Here is a 20,967-nt window from a genome sequence, read left to right as displayed (position 1 = left end):
TAATTCCCCTCTCCCTTCCCCTTTCCCCAACCGTGATCCCCCTCTCCCTTCCCCTTTTCCCAACCGTAATTCCCCTCTCCCTTCCCCATCCCAACCATAATTCCCCTCTCCCTTCCCCTTTCCCCAACCGTGATCCACCTCTCCCTTCCCCTTTTCCCAACCGTGATTCCCTTCTCCCTGCCCCCTTCCCAACCATAATTCCCCTCTCCCTTCCCCTTTCCCCAACCGTGATCCCCCTCTCCCTTCCCCTTTTCCCAACCATGATTCCCCTCTCCCTGCCCCCTTCCCACTCTCAGTCCACAACAGAGACCCAGATCAGAATCAGGTTTATCATCACTCACACACGTCAGGGAATTTGTTTTGTGTGTCGCAGCAGTACAGAGCTCAGTCCTCTGAAAAGCCCGAGGCCCCCGAGCTGTCACTGCCAGCCCGAGATTTGTGCCCAGGGTTCAGCTGCCAGTGGGACACGTGTTGACATTCCCACTCTGCCGAATGCTCCACCGTTTTGATAAATTTATCCATGCACCAGCTGAGTTGCCATGACAGCACCCAATAACAGAGAGCAGGGGCGGAGAGTCGGTGAGGTTCATTTCTAACGATAAGGGGCTGGCTTTTTCAGGTCAGGGACGTCCCGTGGGGGGTTTATTCAGCAGGAGCTGGGTGGCTGGTTATGCGTTTCCTATCTATTAATTCTTGTAATCTGCATATTACAACATTAATTAATTGCCATGTTAACAGAGCGGTCAGCACAACGTGTTACGGTACCAGTGATTGGGGATCAATTCCCCCCGCCTGCCAGGAGACCGGGCGGCGCTCCCCCCACAGTCCAAAGGCCTACGGGTCGTTGTCTGGATTGTTCGTTGCAAGTCGACCCGACAGAGGTGCGCGATCTTCTCCCCAGGATTCAGGAATCCTGAAGGAGAGGGCATGGGTTTGGGATGAGAGGGGAGAGCTTTGATCAGAGGGTTGCCCGTACAGGAGCGAGCTTCCGGAGACGGTGGTCGAGTCAAAGAGCTTTCGTGCCGAGTGAGACAGCGGTCAGCGTGGCCACAGTTCAATGCCGGCGCCATTCCGTAAGGAGTCTCTATCCGACCTTACCCCTGGAATCAGTGGGTCGCTTCCGGGAGCTCGGCTTTCCCCCCACAGGCCGGCATTGTCTGGGCAGAAGGGCCTGTTTCTGCGTCTCTGTCTCTGTCACGGACCCAGACGTGTCACAGCCTTCAGCACAGAGCCATACCGTATAGAGGGAGGCTCCAAACCACAGTCACTGTGCTAGGTCCTTGCAAATCACCCCATCTCACACCCACAAGTGCAGCTAATCCTTTGCGATTGTCCACGCAGAGTTCCTTTTGAAAGCTTGCAGACTCCTGGCATGGAGACAGGCTCTTGTCCCTTCAACTCTGCACTGGGCATCGGACACCCACCTCTGCCCGTCCCTTTGAATTCTCCCCGTTCCCATCAACTCTGCACTGGGCATCACACACCCACCTCTGCCCATCCCTTTGAATTCTCCCCGTTCCCATCAACTCTGCACTGGGCATCACACACCCACCTCTGCCCGTCCCTTTGAATTCTCCCAGTTCCCATCAACTCTGCACTGGGCATCACACACCCACCTCTGCCCGTCCCTTTGAATTCTCCCCGTTCCCATCAACTCTGCACTGGGCATCGGACACCCACCTCTGCCCGTCCCTTTGAATTCTCCCCGTTCCCATCAACTCTGCACTGGGCATCGGACACCCACCTCTGCCCGTCCCTTTGAATTCTCCCCGTTCCCATCAACTCCGCACTGGGCATCGGACACCCACCTCTGCCCATCCCTTTGAATTCTCCCCGTTCCCATCAACTCCGCGCTGGGCATCACACACCCAACTCTGCCCGTCCCTTTGAATTCTCCCCGTTCCCATCAACTCCGCGCTGGGCATCACACACCCAACTCTGCCCGTCCCTTTGAATTCTCCCCGTTCCCATCAACTCTGCACTGGGCATCGGACACCCACCTCTGCCCGTCCCTTTGAATTCTCCCCGTTCCGATCAACTCCGCACTCAGCTTCCATCTGTTCTCCCTGCAGCACGGCATCTCTGGGTGACAGGCCCGTCCTGGGTTCAGCCATTAACCTGTGTGGATGAGCCCTGGTAGGCGTCAGCACTGATTGGGACCCTCGCTCCAGAGCTGTCCGATTCGACCCACCTCTGCACGCTTGTGGTTCCAGATCAGCCCGAGCTCTCCATCGGCTCCTGGAACATTAATTGAATTGAATTGAATCTCGGTTTATTGTCATTTAGAAACTACAACTGCAATGCAGTTAAAAAAATGAAACAACATTCCTCCAGAATGATATCACAAAAGCACACGACAAAACAGACTACACCAGAAAATCCACATAACGTTTGGCAATCCCCAAATCCAGAGTCCGGAGAGGCTGCTGTCTATTAATATCACACGACCATCTTAGTGTTCCCCAGAAAGGAGCTCCAAACTCACCAGACAAAACAAGACTAACCAGGCACACCAAGTCAGGAGACCAACTCTACCACCCAACAAACCAAAAACTAAAGCCACAAGACCTACACAAACCCACATAGTGACAACAGTGCAAGCAACACCATAATTGATTTAAAAAACCAGACCGTAGGCACGGTAAAAATAGTCCAAAGATGTTAAAAAACTAACCAGCACAAAATGATGCCTTGTGGCCCAAAAGATCCATGCTAGTTGACTAATCTGTACCCCTCCATTGCCCGTTTCTCTGAATGTCTCGCCACCACTCCTGGCAGCCTGTTTCAGGCACACTCCTCTCTCTGTGTGTACAAAAAAATTGTCCTGTACATGTTCTGTAAACCTTCCCCCTCTCACCTTAAACCTGTACAAAACTCGAGACACATACAGTAATTAGTCTGGCTAAGACTTTTACACGGTATTGTATTTGTCAACATGGGGTGGAGAGCAAGTTTGTGAATCTGGCCGGAGCAATGGATGTTGGGAATGGTGAGGGTGGAACGCCGCGGGAGGGGTGTGGGACAGGGGGCAGAGAAGGAGTGTCAGGGGCAGGTACAGACACACCCAGCCCTGAGACACCAGGCAAGGTCATTTGATTCCAAACAATCGGTTTATTGATCATTACAGAATGTCTCTCTGGTGCTTCCCGCTCCCTCCCCTCTCCCTCCCACTTTTCCCAACCATGATTCCCCTCTCCCTGCCCCCTTCCCACTCTCAGTCCACAATAGAGACCCAGATCAGAATCAGGTTTGTCATCACTCACATATGTCATGAAATTTTGTGTTTTTTTCTGCACTCGCAGTACAGTGCGATACATAAAATTGCTACCAGACTCTGCAAAAGTCTTAGGCTATATATATGTGCCCAAGACTTTTGCACAGCACCCTATATCTGGAATTTTGTTCTTATGGTTTATGGTGCCAATGCATGTAAGAATAGAAAATATCATCAGGGTTGTATGCTGCAGCTGGAAGAGTTAAAGGACTGCAAGACAGGAGGGTAAATACGTTCGGGTACAGAAAGGTTTAGTGCTAATTCGGGAAGGAGATCAAAGGGTTAACTCACCGAGTGATGGGATGAAAGCTTTGGGGTTTTTCTGCCCTTAGATGGGTCACAGACTCAGTTGTTTCATCCCCTTTCGTGGGTATCATCCATGTCACCCCCCATAACGGGGTTAATCGCTGCAGTAAGCCAGACGATAGCGGATCGAGATACATTTCATCACGTTAAGTAGATTTGATTTTTAATTCCACACAAATAGGAGTTTAACGAGACCAATAAATAATTAAGTAAGTTTCTGGCTAAAATCTATTTGTCAATTACTCTGACGAGATTCTCCATTTGGTTTAGTAGAACTAATTATAACGAGGGTATTCCACTGAAATCAACTGCCATTTACCAGCCGTACGTGACGTATATCTGTGTGGTCTGTCCCAGTTCCAGTGCCAGAAATGTTGCCCCTCAGTGCGTGCACCGTGAGTCAGAGCGGGAGAGGCAAATCCTTCCTCCATCCCTCAATCTAATAAATAACAGCTTGTGCCTTTGCCTTTGAGCACAAAATCTACCAAAGGCAGTGAACTCGGCCCAGCTCATCACAGGTAAAAACCTCCCAACCATCCAGCACATCTACATGAAATGTTACCGTAGAAACGCAGCATCCATCATCAAAGATCCTCTCACCCAGGCCTTGCTCTCTTCTCAAATTTCAAAGTTCTGCCATTGGGAAAGATGTACAGGAGCCTCAGGTCCCACACCACCAGGTTCAGGGACTGTTACAACCCCTCAACCATCAGGCTCCTGAACCAGTGAGGATAACCTCAACTCTGAACTGATTCCATCGGGAAGGAGGTACAGGAGCCTCAGGTCCCACACCACCAGGTTCAGGGACTGTTATTACCCCTCAACCATCAGGCTCCTGAACCAGTGAGGATAACCTCAACTCTGAACTGATTCCATCGGGAAGGAGGTACAGGAGCCTCAGGTCCCACACCACCAGGTTCAGGAACAATTATTACCCCACAATCATCAGGCTCCTGAACCAGTGAGGATAGCCTCAACTCTGAACTGATTCCATCGGGAAGGAGGTAAAGGAGCCTCAGGTCCCAGACAACCAGGTTCAGGAACAGTTATTACCCCTCAACCATCAGGCTCCTGAACCAGTGAGGATAACCTCAACTCTGAACTGATTCCATCGGGAAGGAGGTACAGGAGCCTCAGGACCCACACCACCAGGTTCAGGAACAGTTATTATCCCTCAACCATCAGGCTCCTGAACCAGTGAGGATAACCTCAACTCTGAACTGATTCCATCGGGAAGGAGGTACAGGAGCCTCAGGTCCCACACCACCAGGTTCAGGAACAGTTATTACCCCTCAACCATCAGGCTCCTGAACCAGTGAGGATAACTTCACCCATTCTATTTTTGGTGTTCCCACAACCAATGTTCTCGCTTTAAGGACTCTTCTTGCTTGTTGTTATTTATTATGCTATTTATTTCTACCTGCATTTGCACAGTTTTTGTCCAGTGATCCTGTTCGATAGATTTAGAGTATGCCCGCAGAAAAAGAATCTCAGTGTTGATACACACTCTGATGACAAATTTTATTTTGAACCTTTCCACAATCGTTGACTCTCCGTTTCCTGGACACCACTCATACCACTTCCAGGAGCTTTTCGTAGCACCTTCTTCCTCAGAAGCAGGCATTTCAGCCCATCCAGTCCAGACTAGCCCCATTTGAATGTATGGGATAGGTCAGAGTCAGGTTTCATATCGCTGGGATATGTCATGAAGTTTGTTGTTTTGCAGCCGCAGTACATTGCGATAAGTAGCCATAAAAACTGATTTACAGTAAATAGTCTGTGTACATATATAATTTAAATTACATAACAAGTGCAAAAAAGGAGTGAGGTGGAGTTCATGGGTTCAATGTCCATTCAGGAATCTGATGGCAGAGGGGAAGAAGCTGTTCCTGAATCGTTGAGTGTATGTCTTCAGGCTCCTGTACCTCCTCCCTGATGGCAGAGGGGAAGAAGCTGTTCCTGAATCACTGAGTGTGTGTCTTCAGGCTCCTGTACCTCCTCCCTGATGGCAGAGGGGAAGAAGCTGTTCCTGAATCGTTGAGTGTGTGTCTTCAGGCTCCTGTACCTCCTCCCTGATGGCAGAGGGGAAGAAGCTGTTCCTGAATCGTTGAGTGTGTGTCTTCAGGCTCCTGTACCTCCTCCCTGATGGCAGAGGGGAAAAAGATGTTCCTGAATCGCTGAGTGTGTGTCTTCAGGCTCCTGTACCTCCTCCCTGATGGTTGCAAAGAGAAGAGGGCATGTCCTGGGTGATGGGGTCCTTTATACTGGATACTGCCTTTTTGATGCTTCACTACTTGAAGATGCCCTGTATGCTGGGGAGGCTTGTGCCCACGATGGAGCTGGCTGAGTTTACAACCTTCTGCAGCTTATTCCGATCCTGTGCAGTGAACCTCACTTCATACCAGACGGTGATGCACTCCACGGATCATCTGTAGAAATTTGCGAGTGTCTTTAGTGACAAACCGAATCTCCTCAAGCTCCGAATGAAAAGTAGCCACTTTCGTGACTTCTTTGTAACTGCATCGATAAGTTGGGCCCAGGAGTGCCCAGTGCCTGGAGTGAACCCCCCGGAGAGCTGGTTGAGGCAGATAATACAGGGAAGTTTAAAAACGTAGGCAGGCACAGAAATTTCACAACAGGTGCACGGAGATGCAGTGAGATTTGCTTCTGCTGGTTACTTCACCGAGCCAGCAGGCAGCATAGTTCCAGTCTGAGGAGAAAAGGCTGGATTCCGTGATGTGCTGACCTGCGTTCACAACTCTCTGCGGTTTCCTACGGTTACGTACGGTAGCTGTTTCCATACCAACCCAGTGTGGCTAACACCTCGCGGTTTCCTACGGTTACGTACGGTAGCTGATTCCATACCAACCCAGTGTGGCTGACTCCTGACTTCAAGGATGGTGTGGATCTGGCCTTGGCAGTGACGTAAAACACTGTGTTAATCACTACACTACCGTGTGATGGGAATGGAACCCGGGTCACTGGTACTGTAAAACGTTGTGTTAACCATTACACTACTGTGTGATGGGAATCGTACCCGGGTCACTGGTACTGTAAAACGTTGTGTTAACCTCTACATTACCGTGTGATGGGAATCGAACCCGGGTCACTGGTACTGTAAAACGTTGTGTTAATCACTACACTACCGTGTGATGGGAATTGAACCCGGGTCACTGGTACTGTAAAACGTTGTGTTAATCACTACACTACCGTGTGATGGGAATTGAACCCGGGTCACTGGTACTGTAACACGTTGTGTTAATCACTACACTACCGTGTGATGGGAATTGAACCTGGGTCACTGGTACTGTAAAACGTTGTGTTAATCACTACACTACCGTGTGATGGGAATCGAACCTGGGTCACTGGTACTGTAAAACGTTATGTTAACCACTACACTACCGTGTGATGGGAATCGAACCCAGGTCACTGGTACTGTAACACGTTGTGTTAATCACTACACTACCGTGTGATGGGAATTGAACCTGGGTCACTGGTACTGTAAAACGTTGTGTTAATCACTACACTACCGTGTGATGGGAATCGAACAGGGGTCACTGGTACTGTAAAACGTTGTGTTAATCACTACACTACCGTGTGATGGGAATGGAACCCGGGTCACTGGTACTGTAAAACGTTGTGTTAATCACTACACTACCGTGTGATGGGAATCGAACCCGGGTCACTGATACTGTAAAACGTTATGTTAACCACTACACTACCGTGTGATGGGAATCGAACCCAGGTCACTGGTACTGTAACACGTTGTGTTAATCACTACACTACCGTGTGATGGGAATTGAACCTGGGTCACTGGTACTGTAAAACGTTGTGTTAATCACTACACTACCGTGTGATGGGAATCGAACAGGGGTCACTGGTACTGTAAAACGTTGTGTTAATCACTACACTACCGTGTGATGGGAATGGAACCCGGGTCACTGGTACTGTAAAACGTTGTGTTAATCACTACACTACCGTGTGATGGGAATCGAACCCGGGTCACTGTTACTGTAAAACGTTGAGTTAATCACTACACTACCGTGTGATGGGAATCGAACAGGGGTCACTGGTACTGTAAAACGTTGTGTTAATCACTACACTACCGTGTGATGGGAATGGAACCCGGGTCACTGGTACTGTAAAACGTTGTGTTAATCACTACACTACCGTGTGATGGGAATCGAACCCGGGTCACTGTTACTGTAAAACGTTGAGTTAATCACTACACTACCGTGTGATGGGAATCGAACAGGGGTCACTGGTACTGTAAAACGTTGTGTTTATCACTACACTACCGTGTGATGGGAATCGAACCCGGGTCACCGGTACTGTAAAACGTTGTGTTAATCACTACACTACCGTGTGATGGGAATCGAACAGGGGTCACTGGTACTGTAAAACGTTGTGTTAATCACTACACTACCGTGTGATGGGAATCGAACCCGGGTCACCGGTACTGTAAAACGTTGTGTTAATCACTACACTACCGTGTGATGGGAATCGAACAGGGGTCACTGGTACTGTAAAACGTTGTGTTAACCACTACACTACCGTGTGATGGGAATCGAACCCGGGTCACCGGTACTGTGTGGATGTCTCAGGCACTCTGGTGATTTATATGTGTGCTGAGGACTTTTGCAGAGTACTATATTTTCTTATTCTAATTCTGACCCAAAGTAAGGCAATGGCGACCAGCAACCAGGTCTCTGTTTGGGTGGTTCTTACTGTGAATAAGGCTGCAGTTTCATTGCTCTCCCACTGGGAGAGCTGTTCAAAATGAATGATTAACTCTGGGGCATTAATTAAGTATGATTTAATTCATCAAGTGCGTAGGGCTTTAATGGACCGCCAGTTGGAATATGCGAGTTTCAGCTGAGTTCTGCATTCGACAGTTTAGCAGGAGGAACTCTCTCATTCCAGACCAGTGTGCTCACATCTGACAGGCCACAGGCAGGTCTGGGTTCAATTCTGACCTCCAGTGCTTTGGGTTGTTTGTGTGTGTGTGAGTGCGTGTTTGTTTTTGTGTGTGTGTCTGTGTGTGTGAGCGTGAATCTGTGTGTGAGTGTGTGTGAGAGAGTGTGTGTACATGTGTGTCTGTGTTTGTGTCTGTGCACAAGTGTGTGTGTGTGTGTGTGTGTGAGTTTGCACGCTCTCTACACCACTCAGGTGCTCTGCTTGCTTTTCACATCCGACAATGGTACAGTCTACCTCGCTGGTGATCTTGCACCTCATTGTCTGCCTGCACTGCAGTCTCTCTGTGACTGTGACACTTTATTCTGTTACTGTTAGGGGGCAGAGAAGGAGTGTCAGGGGCGGGTACAGACACACCCAGCCCTGAGACACCAGGCAAGGTCATTTGATTCCAAACGATCGGTTTATTGATCATTACAGAATGTCTCTCTGGTGCTTCCCGCTCCCTCCCCTCTCCCTTCCCCTTTTCCCAACCATGATTCCCCTCTCCCTGCCCCCTTCCCACTCTCAGTCCACAATAGAGACCCAGATCAGAATCAGGTTTATCATCACTCACACACGTCAGGAAATTTGTTTTTTTTTTGTGACAGCAGTGCAGTGCGATACATAAAATTACCACAGTACTGTGCATAGCTATACAATGGGTGATTGATAAGTATGTGGCCTAAGATAGAAGGAGTCAATTTTAGAAAACCTAGCACATTTATTTTTCAACATAGTCCCCTCCTAAATTTACACACTTAGTCCAGCGGTCGTGGAGCACTCGTGGAATATAGCACTTTGGAAGGACAAACCAAGGTAGAACATACAAGGTGAATGGTAGGACACTGAGGAGTGCAGTAGAACAGAGGGATCTGGGAGTACAGATACATAATTCCCTAAAAGTGGCGTCACAGGTAGATAGGGTAGCAAAGAGAGCTTTTGGTACATTGGCCTTTATAAATCAAAGTATTGAGTATAAGAGTTGGAATGTTATGGTGAGGTTGTATACGTCATTGGTGAGGCCGAATTTGGAGTATTGTGTACAGTTTTGGTCACCAAATTACAGGAAGGATATTAATAAGGTTGAAAGAGTGCGGAGAAGGTTTACAAGGATGTTGCCGGGACTTGAGAAACTGAGTTACAGAGAAAGGTTGAATAGGTTAGGACTTTATTCCCTGGAGCGTAGAAGAATGAGGGGAGATTTGATAGAGGTGTATAAAATTATGATGGGTATGGATAGAGTGAATGCAAGCAGGCTTTTTCCACTGAGGCCAGTGTAGAAAAAAACCCAGAGGCCATGGGTTAAGGGTGAAGGGGGAAAAGTTTAAAGGGAACACTGGGGGGGGGGCTTCTTCACACAGAGAGTGGTGGGAGTGTGGAATGAGCTGCCAGATGACGTGTTGAATGCGGGCTCTCTTTTGACATTGGACAGATGCATGGATGAGAGGGGTATGGAGGGATATGGGCCGGGTGTAGTTCGATGGAACTGGGCGAAAGATCAGGTTGGCATGGACTGGGAAAGTCTGGTGCAGGGTCCCGCCGTCAGCTGCACTCTCGCCTTCAATCTGACACCACCTTTTCTTTAGGTCCAGGGATGTGTTTGGTTCAATGATGGAGTCTCGCAACGGGAGGCTGGTTATTTCCGCGCCCGAGTCGGAGTCCGGCAGAGTGTGCAGTATTTCATCTCTCTGACAAGGCCAACTCCCCAGAGTCAGCCAACAACAGCCATTTCATCAAATAATCATGCTGGATTCTGTCACTGTGTTTACTGGCCATTAATATCTACAACAGAATATTTCAACACTGATGTCTGAGAACCAGCATTTTTAAAATACAAGATCATGGACTTATCAATTTTAAATGAAAACATTAAGAGCTTTTTTGCTAAAATAATTTGGCAATTAATAGAAAGAGGCACATCACGTTTTCTGTGTAAATCCCTTAAAAAGTTCTCCCCATTGCAGTGAACATCAGCTGAATCAACAGTCTGCTCCCTGCAGGGTATTCTCTACCTTTCCCTCTCTCTCTCCCTTTCCCTATCTCTCCTCTCCTCTCCCTCTCCCTTCCCCACTCTCTCTCCTCCTCTCTCTCTGCTCTCATCTCTCTCCCCCTCTCGCTCGCTCTCTCTCCCTCCCTCTCCCTCTATGCTCTCCTCTCTCTCTCTCCCTCTCGCTCTCTCTTTCTCTCTCTCCCTCTTGCTCTCTCTCCCTCGCTCTCTCTCTCTCTCCCTCTTCCTCTCTCCCTCGCTCTCTCTCTCTCTCCCTCTTCCTCTCTCCCTCTCTCTCTCTCCCTCTCTCCCTCGCCCTCTCTCTCTCCCTCTCTCCCTCACTCTCTCCCTCTCTCTCTCCCTCTCTCTTGCTCTCTCCCTCCCTCTCTCTCTCTCTCCATCTAGCTCTCCTCCCGCTGTCTGTCTCTCTCTCTCTCCCTCTCTCTCTCCCTCTTGCTCTCTCTCTCCCTCTCGGTCTCTCTCCCTCTCGCTCTCCTCCCGCTGTCTGTCTCTCTCCCTCCCTCTCACTCTCCTCCCGCTGTCTCTCTCTCTGCCTCTCGCTCTCCTCTTGCTCTCCTCCCGCTGTCTGTCTCTCTCCCCCCTCTCTCTCCCTCTCTCTCTCTCTCCCCCCTCTCTCTCTCCCTCTCTCTCCCCTCACTCTCTCTCTCCCTCTCAATATATATATATATACACGTAAGACATTTGCACGGTACTGTAGGGATAGGGGGGGCACTGGGGGAGGGGATATTGGGCAAGGAGGGACCCATGGACACTGGGGAAGAGGGGACAATGTGGAGAGGCATCGAGAGAGCAGGGAGACACAGGGAGGAGGTACAGTAGCCTGAAGACACACACTCAACGATTCAGGAACAGCTTCTTCCCCTCTGCCATCAGGGAGGAGGTACAGGAGCCTGAAGACACACACTCAGCGATTCAGGAACAGCTTCTTCCCCTCTGCCATCAGGGAGGGGGTACAGGAGCCTGAAGACATACACTCAACGATTCAGGAACAGCTTCTTCCCCTCTGCCATCAGGAAGGGGGACAGGAGCCTGAAGCCACACACTCAGCGATTCAGGAACAGCTTCTTCCCCTCTGCCATCAGGGAGGTGGTACAGGAGCCTGAAGACACACACTCGACGATTCAGGAACAGCTTCTTCCCCTCTGCCATCAGGGAGGAGGTACAGGAGCCTGAAGACACTCACTCAACGATTCAGGAACAGCTTCTTCCCCTCTGCCATCAGGGAGGAGGTACAGGAGCCTGAAGACACTCACTCAACGATTCAGGAACAGCTTCTCCCCCTCTGCCATCAGGGAGGAGGTACAGGAGCCTGAAGACATACACTCAGTGATTCAGGAACAGCTTCTTCCCCTCTGCCATCAGGGAGGAGGTACAGGAGCCTGAAGACACACATTCAACGATTCAGGAACAGCTTCTTCCCCTCTGCCATCAGGGAGGAGGTACAGGAGCCTGAAGACACACACTCAACGATTCAGGAACAGCTTCTTCCCCTCTGCCATCAGGGAGGGGGTACAGGAGCCTGAAGGCACACATTCAACGATTCAGAAACAGCTTCTTCCCCTCTGCCATCAGGGAGGGGGTACAGGAGCCTGAAGACACACACTCAACGATTCAGGAACAGCTTCTTCCCCCCGCCACCCGATTTCTGAATGGAAATTGAACCCACAAGCACCACCTCCCTGTTGCTCTTTCGAACTGTTTATTTAATTTGTGATAGTGTAAATTTTCATGGACATCTCAGAACCTGTCAGTGGTTATAAACCTGATTCTGATCCTAATCGTTTGGGACTCACCTTGGAAGCAGTTTAAAAGTTCAAAGTAGATTTCTTATCAAACGTATCACCATTTATAACCCTGAGGTTTGTTTCCTTGTGGGCATTCCCTATTAATCCATAATGGAATAATAACCATGTCAATGAAAGACCGCACCAACTCCGGCGTTCAACCAGAATGCAAATGATTTTTTTTTAAACTGTGCAAATACAAAAAGAAAGAAAGAAATTATAAATAAATATCGAGAATATCGAGGTGAAGAGGCCCTGAAAGTGAGTCCACAGGTTGTGGGAACAGTTCAGTGATGGGACGAGTGAAGGTATACCCTCTGGTTCAGGAGCCTGATGGTTGAGGGGTAATAACTGTTCCTGAACCTGGTGGTGTGAGTCCTGAGGGTCCTGTACCTCCTTCCCGATGGAAACAGTTCAGAGTTGAGGTTATCCTCACAGATTCAGGAGCCTGATGGTTGAGGGGTAATAACTGTTCCTGAACCTGGTGGTGTGGGACCTGAGGCTCCTGTACCTCCTTCCCGATGGAATGAGTTCATAATTGAGGTTATCCTCACTGGTTCAGGAGCCTGATGGTTGAGGGGAAATAACTGTTCCTGAACCTGGTGGTGTGGGACCTGAAGCTCCTGTACCTCCTTCCCGATGGAATCAGTTCAGACTTGAGGTTATCCTCACTGGTTCAGGAGCCTGATGGTTGAGGGGTAATAACTGTTCCTGAACCTGGTGGTGTGGGTCCTGAGGCTCCTGTACCTTCTTCCTGATGTCAGCAGCGAGATATCCTGGGTGGTGGGGGTCCCTGATGGTGGATGCTGCTTTCCTGCGACAATACTTCGTGGAGAGGTCGGGAGGGCTTTACAGTGAGATGTTTCCATGACGTTTTGTAGGATTTTCCATTCATGGGCATTGATGTTTCACACAAATGGTCCCAGTCGGGGTGGGGGGGGACTTGCAGGAGGGAGCTGAATGGGAAGGGAGGGGTAAGTAACCTGTGGTGTGATGGAGACGAGAGAGGGGTAAATGGGATGGCTGCTTATCCATGGCAGGCAAGACTTGACTATACTGCGACATTGCAAGACGGTCTCCCAGCCTCTGCCCCCTCAGCCGGCCAAATGTCCATGTTCGGGGGCATTATGTCTCTGGAGGTGGAGCTGCTGGAGTCCGTGGAGCTTTATGTTCATCGTGTAAGGTGAACCCCAGGGGTTTGCGGGTGAGCCATTCAGCAAGGATGGCTTACCCTCATGCCTTCCTTCCGCTGGCCGATAGGCGATTCACCCCGATAGGCGTCAGCCTAATTCAGTTTTCAAAAATTTCCTTTCACCGAACTCTAATGAAAATAGCAACAGTTTTAATTAAATAACTTTCAATAATTTTACAATCAAGTGACTAGGATAGGGTTCTAAAAATATATTACGTACCTTATTAAAGCTAATAGAACAACTGTTAAATATATCACAGATTATATTTAAATAAAGAGGGAGATTAAATGTACTACAGAAGTGACTGCTGACATTAGTTCAGAGAAGATCTTGCCAGTTATTATTTATTTATTGATTTATCATTGTAATGTACAGTGTAACACTTTAATATAACACCCATACAGTGTAATGCCTTAATATGACACCCATACAGTGTAACGCCTTAATATGACACCCATACTGTGTAACACTTTAATATAACACCCATACAGTGTACCATTTTAATGTAACACTCATGCAGTACAGTAAAAATGTGAGAGGCACACATATATACAGCCAGGGTGCCTGAGACTTTTGTACACTCCCATATTTGTCAACGTGGAGCGGAGAGCGAGTTTGTAAATCCGGCGGGGGCAAAGGATGTTGGGAATGGTGAGGGTGGAGCGCCGCGGGAGGGGTGTGGGACAGGGGGCAGAGAAGGAGTGTCAGGGGCGGGTACAGACACACCCAGCCCTGAGACACCAGGGAACGTCATTTGATTCCAAACAATCGGTTTATTGATCATTACAGAATGTCTCTCTGGTACTTCCCGCTCCCTCCCCTCTCCCTTCCCCTTTTCCCAACCATGATTCCCCTCTCCCTGCCCCCTTCCCACTCTCAGTCCACAATCGAGACCCAGATCAGAATCAGGTTTATCATCACTCACACACGTCAGGAAATTTGAGTTTTTTTGTAACAGCAGGACAGTGCGATACATAAAATTACCACAGTCCTGTGCAGAAGTCTTGGGCACCCTAGCGATGTGTATGTATAAATGTTCTGCACAATACTGTGAAAGAAACTTGCAGCTGTGCAGCGCCAAAGGCCATCTGCACAGGAGCGTTTCGGTGCCTGCACCGTGTAGTGAGCGTTTCGGGGGCTGCACGGCAGCTGCGAGGTTTCTGCGGCACCTGAACTGGCCAATTGTAGTTTACCGACTCTTCCATCATTCAGAGTTCCTCACGTTTTTTTGTCATGTGACTCGTTCTTCGTAATGTGGCCTGCTAGTGCTTCTGATTGAGGCTACGTCCACACTACGCCGGGTAAATCCGTAACCAAAGCTTTTTCTCTTGGTTCTTACCCTCCGTCCACACTAAAATGGCGTTTTCGTCCCCCGAAACCGGACATTTTCAGAAACGCTCTCCAAAGTGTGTAATTTTGAAAGCGGCGGATTGGCCGGATCAGTGTGGACGGGGTAACCGGAGAAATCTGAGAACGCTGTCAGACGACAGCGCGCTGTTTCATTGTTTTCATGAATGCAACCTAACAATTTCAGAACAGACGGCAACAAGACTGACGCCAGAAGAGTTAGAAATGTACTCACCAAATACCTTGACCCATGACTTACTGAATAAATAAGTATACTCACTTTGCCTGTTTTCTGTCGTTGCTTGAATGAAGGTGCTTTACCTATTTATGTAAGTACTTCTCTGACAATAGATGTGTAACAGCCTAATGTAACATTGTATGGAAATACAAGGTAACACTGATGCAGACAAGTTTTATACATTTAACAAGGTGCTTTATTAATGCACCAGAGTTAATCAGTTTTTCAATGTTCGTCGTCAGCCGGGTCATACTGTCCGTGAACTCCCTGTCGGTTGCCTCCGTACGCTCCAGTATTTGTTTTTTATAGATTTAAGTCCTCCTGCGTGGGAGCCAACAGTTGTCTGTCATTTAAGTTTTTCTAGTCTGTAACTGCACAAACAAAAAAGTCTTTCACGGAGAGATTCGACACCAAACATGTCGCTTGTTTTCGGTAGATGTGTCCTGCGCATACGCAGTAGGAGGAGATTCGCCAAAATATCCATTTCAATGTGGAAAGAGATATTTTTTTAAACGCCTAGTGTGGACGCCTATTGTTTTTACGTGAAATGGGTGTTTTCAAAATTATCGGGTCTAGTGTGGACAAAGCCTCCGATTGTTAAGTTCATTTTATGAGTCTTGGTGATTCTATGTTATTGTCTTATGTAAGTGGACGCCTGATTATTGCTAATCATGGGGTCCTACTTTTGGGAATGTAACTTCTCACGGTCTCACTCAGCAGAGTCCTTTGGAATTCTTATCAATAAACTTTATTCCCTGACTCTACATGTCTTTCCTCTGTCCTTGGGTTCCAACAGTCTCGCACATAATGCCACGCAGCTGAGCAGCTTAGCAGAAACCGTGCTCTCCACCTCTCAGTTCCCGGCATCCACACAGTTTCACCACAGTCTGATAACTCCTTAACCTTCTGCCTCCGTTTTCCAGGTGGTCCACCGGCCGGTTTCCGCGACATTCTGCTGACGGAGGGTCCCGAGGGCTACGCGAAGGCAGTGCGGAACCACAAGGGGCTTCTCCTGACGGACACCACCTTCCGAGATGCCCACCAGTCACTCCTGGCAACCCGGGTCCGCACACACGACCTCAAGCTCATCTCCCCCTTTGTGGCTCACAACCTGCACCAGCTGTTCAGCATTGAGAACTGGGGAGGTAAGGCCAAGACCGCGGGCACCCGAGGGAAACCTCAGTCTGCTCAGACCTCGGGCGAGGTGTTGGAAGCAAGGAGGAAGTCCAGATTCAGAGAGCTGTAGAGTTACACAACCTTCCAGCCCAACTCCTACAGTACAGCACTGTGCAAAGGTGTTAGGTACACACAGAGACACAGGCACACACCTCTATTAATCTCTCAAGACTCCCCACCCTGGGGAAAAGTCTGCGACCTTATTTATGCCCCTGTTGATCTGAGCATCATCGAGGTGAAATGTAAAATATTGGCTCCGTTTATTTCACATCGCCATTGGGGTGGTACAAGGGAAAGGCAGTAACGGGCTGCCTCATATCGTAGTACACTTACGGAGAAAGTGCAGCAGGGCAACAAGGCAACAGTAAAATGTCCTGATGAAGGGTCTCGGCCCGAAACGTCAACTGTTCGTTCGTTTCCATGGATGCTGCCTGACCTGATGAGCTCCTTCAGCATTCCCACCCCTTTCCCCTTCACCTGTCACTTGACCGTTTGTAGACCTGACCCCTCCCTATTCCCCCCATCTCCCCCCTCACCTTCTTATTCTTATTCCTGCTCCCCTTCCTTTCCAGTCCTGATGAAGCCCCAAAGTGTCGACTGACTGCCCCCTTCCGCAGACACTGCCCGGCCTGCTGAGTTCCGGCAGCATTTTGTGTGTGTTATTTCACAAAATTTGTTGTTTTGCATCTCTGCTTAATACATAAAAAGTCTATAAATTACAATAAATGCTGTATCTTCCCAAACATCGACACTGCCAATTTTTGTGTCAACTGCAAATTTAGCAATCAGACTTAGGATCGAAATTAAATTCACTATCACTGACAAGGGCGGTAAAATTTATTGTTTCGTGTCAGCAACACAGTGCAATACAGTAAAAGCTCAAAATGAAAAAAATCACATATGTATAATTCAGTACGTAGTGCCAAAAGGGAGCAGGAAATGGTGAGGGAGTGTTCCCGGGTTTGATAGTGGAGCAACAGAATCTGGTCCTGAACTGTTCAGAACGGCAGCCACAGTGAGAAACGTCTATGGCAGGTAACAGAGCCGGCCGCCTTATTCCTGTTCCAGAACCACTGAGGGGGTCACCCCTTCTGTGTCGTATCTCTTCTTACCCCCAGCAAACCACAGGGGGCATTGAAAGCAAAGCTGAATTTCATTAGTATGACCCTCCCTCGGTATCACCCCTCCCACAGTGTGACCATCCCTCGGTACCAACCCTCCCACAGTGTGATCCTCCCTCGGTACCACCCCTCCCACAGGGTGACCCTCCCTCGGTACCACCCCTCCCACAGTGTGACCCTCCCACAGTACCACCACTCCCCTCAGAGTGATCCTCCCTCAGTACCGCCCCTCCCACAGTGTGACCTTCCCGCAGTACCACCCATCCCACAGTGTGACCCTCCCTCAGTACCTCCCCTCCCACAGTGTGACCCTCCCTCGGTACCACCCCTCCCACAGTGTGACTCTCCCTCGGTCACACGGCCTGGATTAGAGAGGGTGCAGAGGAGATTCACCAGGATGCTGTCTGGATTAGAGAGGGTGCAGAGGAGATTTACCAGGATGCTGTCTGGATTAGAGAGGGTGCAGAGGAGATTTACCAGGATGCTGTCTGGATTAGAGAGGGTGCAGAGGAGATTTACCAGGATGCTGTCTGGGTTAGAGAGGGTGAAGAGGAGATTTACCAGGATGCTGTCTGGATTAGAGAGGGTGCAGAGGAGATTTACCAGGATGCTGTCTGGATTAGAGAGGCAGAGGAGATTCACCAGGATGCTGTCTGGATTAGAGAGGGTGCAGAGGAGATTCACCAGGATGCTGTCTGGATTACAGAGGGTGCAGAGGAGATTTACCAGGATGCTGTCTGGGTTAGAGAGGGTGAAGAGGAGATTTACCAGGATGCTGTCTGGATTAGAGAGGGTGCAGAGGAGATTTACCAGGATGCTGTCTGGATTAGAGAGGGTGCAGAGGAGATTCACCAGGATGCTGTCTGGATTAGAGAGGGTGCAGAGGAGATTCACCAGGATGCTGTCTGGATTAGAGAGGGTGAAGAGGAGATTTACCAGGATGCTGTCTGGATTAGAGAGGGTGCAGAGGAGATTTACCAGGATGCTGTCTGGATTAGAGAGGGTGCAGAGGAGATTCACCAGGATGCTGTCTGGATTAGAGAGGGTGCAGAGGAGATTCACCAGGATGCTGTCTGGATTACAGAGGGTGCAGAGGAGATTTACCAGGATGCTCTCTGGATAAGAGAGGGTGCAGAGTAGATTCACCAGGATGCTGTCTGGATTACAGAGGGTGCAGAGGAGATTTACCAGGATGCTGTCTGGATAAGAGAGGGTGCAGAGGAGACTCACCAGGATGCTGTCTGGGTTAGAGAGGGTGAAGAGGAGATTCACCAGGATGCTGTCTGGATTAGAGAGGGTGCAGAGGAGATTCACCAGGATGCTGTCTGGATTACAGAGGGTGCAGAGGAGATTTACCAGGATGCTGTCTGGATAAGAGAGGGTGCAGAGGAGATTCACCAGGATGCTGTCTGGGTTAGAGAGGGTGAAGAGGAGATTCACCAGGATGCTGCCTGGATTAGAGAGGGTGCAGAGGAGATTCACCAGGATGCTGCCTGGATTAGAGAGGGTGCAGAGGAGATTTACCAGGATGCTGTCTGGATTAGAGAGGGTGCAGAGGAGATTTACCAGGATGCTGCCTGGATTAGAGAGGGTGCAGAGGAGATTCACCAGGATGCTGTCTGGATTAGAGAGGGTGCAGAGGAGATTGACCAGGATGCTGTCTGGATTAGAGAGGGTGCGGAGGAGATTCACCAGGATGCTGACTGGTTTAGACAGGGTGAAGAGGAGATTTAACAGGATGCTGTCTGAATAAGAGAGGGTGCAGAGGAGATTCACCAGGATGCTGTCTGGGTTAGAGAGGGTGAAGAGGAGATTCACCAGGATGTTGCCTGGATTAGAGAGGGTGCAGAGGAGATTCACCAGGATGCTGTCTGGGTTAGAGAGGGTGAAGAGGAGATTTACCAGGATGCTGTCTGGATTAGAGAGGGTGCAGAGGAGATTCACCAGGATGCTGTCTGAATTACAGAGGGTGCAGAGGAGATTTACCAGGTTGCTGTCTGGATTAGAGAGGGTGCAGTGGAGATTCACCAGGATGCTGTCTGCGTTAGAGAGGGTGAAGAGGAGATTCACCTGAACGCTGCCTGGATTAGAGAGGGTGCAGAGGAGATTCGCCAGGATGATGCCTGGATTAGAGAGGGTGCAGAGGAGATTCACCAGGATGCTGTCTGGATTAGAGAGGGTGCAGAGGAGATTTACCAGGATGCTGTCTGGATTAGAGAGGGTGCAGAGGAGATTTACCAGGATGCTGTCTGGATTAGAGAGGGTGCAGAGGAGATTTACCAGGATGCTGTCTGGGTTAGAGAGGGTGAAGAGGAGATTTACCAGGATGCTGCCTGGATTAGAGAGGGTGCAGAGGAGATTTACCAGGATGCTGTCTGGATTAGAGAGGGTGCAGAGGAGATTTACCAGGATGCTGCCTGGATTAGAGAGGGTGCAGAGGAGATTCACCAGGATGCTGTCTGGATTAGAGAGGGTGCAGAGGAGATTGACCAGGATGCTGTCTGGATTAGAGAGGGTGCGGAGGAGATTCACCAGGATGCTGACTGGTTTAGACAGGGTGAAGAGGAGATTTAACAGGATGCTGTCTGAATAAGAGAGGGTGCAGAGGAGATTCACCAGGATGCTGTCTGGGTTAGAGAGGGTGAAGAGGAGATTCACCAGGATGTTGCCTGGATTAGAGAGGGTGCAGAGGAGATTCACCAGGATGCTGTCTGGGTTAGAGAGGGTGAAGAGGAGATTTACCAGGATGCTGTCTGGATTAGAGAGGGTGCAGAGGAGATTCACCAGGATGCTGTCTGAATTACAGAGGGTGCAGAGGAGATTTACCAGGTTGCTGTCTGGATTAGAGAGGGTGCAGTGGAGATTCACCAGGATGCTGTCTGCGTTAGAGAGGGTGAAGAGGAGATTCACCTGAACGCTGCCTGGATTAGAGAGGGTGCAGAGGAGATTCGCCAGGATGATGCCTGGATTAGAGAGGGTGCAGAGGAGATTCACCAGGATGCTGTCTGGATTAGAGAGGGTGCAGAGGAGATTTACCAGGATGCTGTCTGGATTAGAGAGGGTGCAGAGGAGATTTACCAGGATGCTGTCTGGATTAGAGAGGGTGCAGAGGAGATTTACCAGGATGCTGTCTGGGTTAGAGAGGGTGAAGAGGAGATTTACCAGGATGCTGTCTGGATTAGAGAGGGTGCAGAGGAGATTTACCAGGATGCTGTCTGGATTAGAGAGGGTGCAGAGGAGATTCACCAGGATGCTGTCTGGATTAGAGAGGGTGCAGAGGAGATTCACCAGGATGCTGTCTGGATTAGAGAGGGTGAAGAGGAGATTTACCAGGATGCTGTCTGGATTAGAGAGGGTGCAGAGGAGATTTACCAGGATGCTGTCTGGATTAGAGAGGGTGCAGAGGAGATTCACCAGGATGCTGTCTGGATTAGAGAGGGTGCAGAGGAGATTCACCAGGATGCTGTCTGGATTACAGAGGGTGCAGAGATTTACCAGGATGCTCTCTGGATAAGAGAGGGTGCAGAGTAGATTCACCAGGATGCTGTCTGGATTGCAGAGGGT

General features: G+C 49.4%; 1 protein-coding gene across 3 annotated transcripts in view; it reads left to right on the top strand.

The window, feature by feature from the left end:
- The window catches only part of LOC132383728 (pyruvate carboxylase, mitochondrial-like), a 950,497-nt gene that overhangs the window by 757,583 nt on the left and 171,947 nt on the right, over positions 1–20,967 (top strand). For all 3 annotated transcript variants that reach the window (XM_059954922.1, XM_059954921.1, XM_059954923.1), the window contains exon 13: positions 16,030–16,251. In XM_059954922.1, the coding sequence (XP_059810905.1) occupies positions 16,030–16,251 (222 nt within the window). The remainder of the gene's footprint in view (positions 1–16,029; positions 16,252–20,967) is intronic.

The sequence above is a fragment of the Hypanus sabinus genome, chromosome 31, assembly GCF_030144855.1.
Source record: "Hypanus sabinus isolate sHypSab1 chromosome 31, sHypSab1.hap1, whole genome shotgun sequence".
NCBI lineage: Eukaryota > Metazoa > Chordata > Chondrichthyes > Myliobatiformes > Dasyatidae > Hypanus > Hypanus sabinus.
Note: the sequence above shows the minus strand (reverse complement) of the source record. Positions and strands in the feature narration are given on the sequence as shown.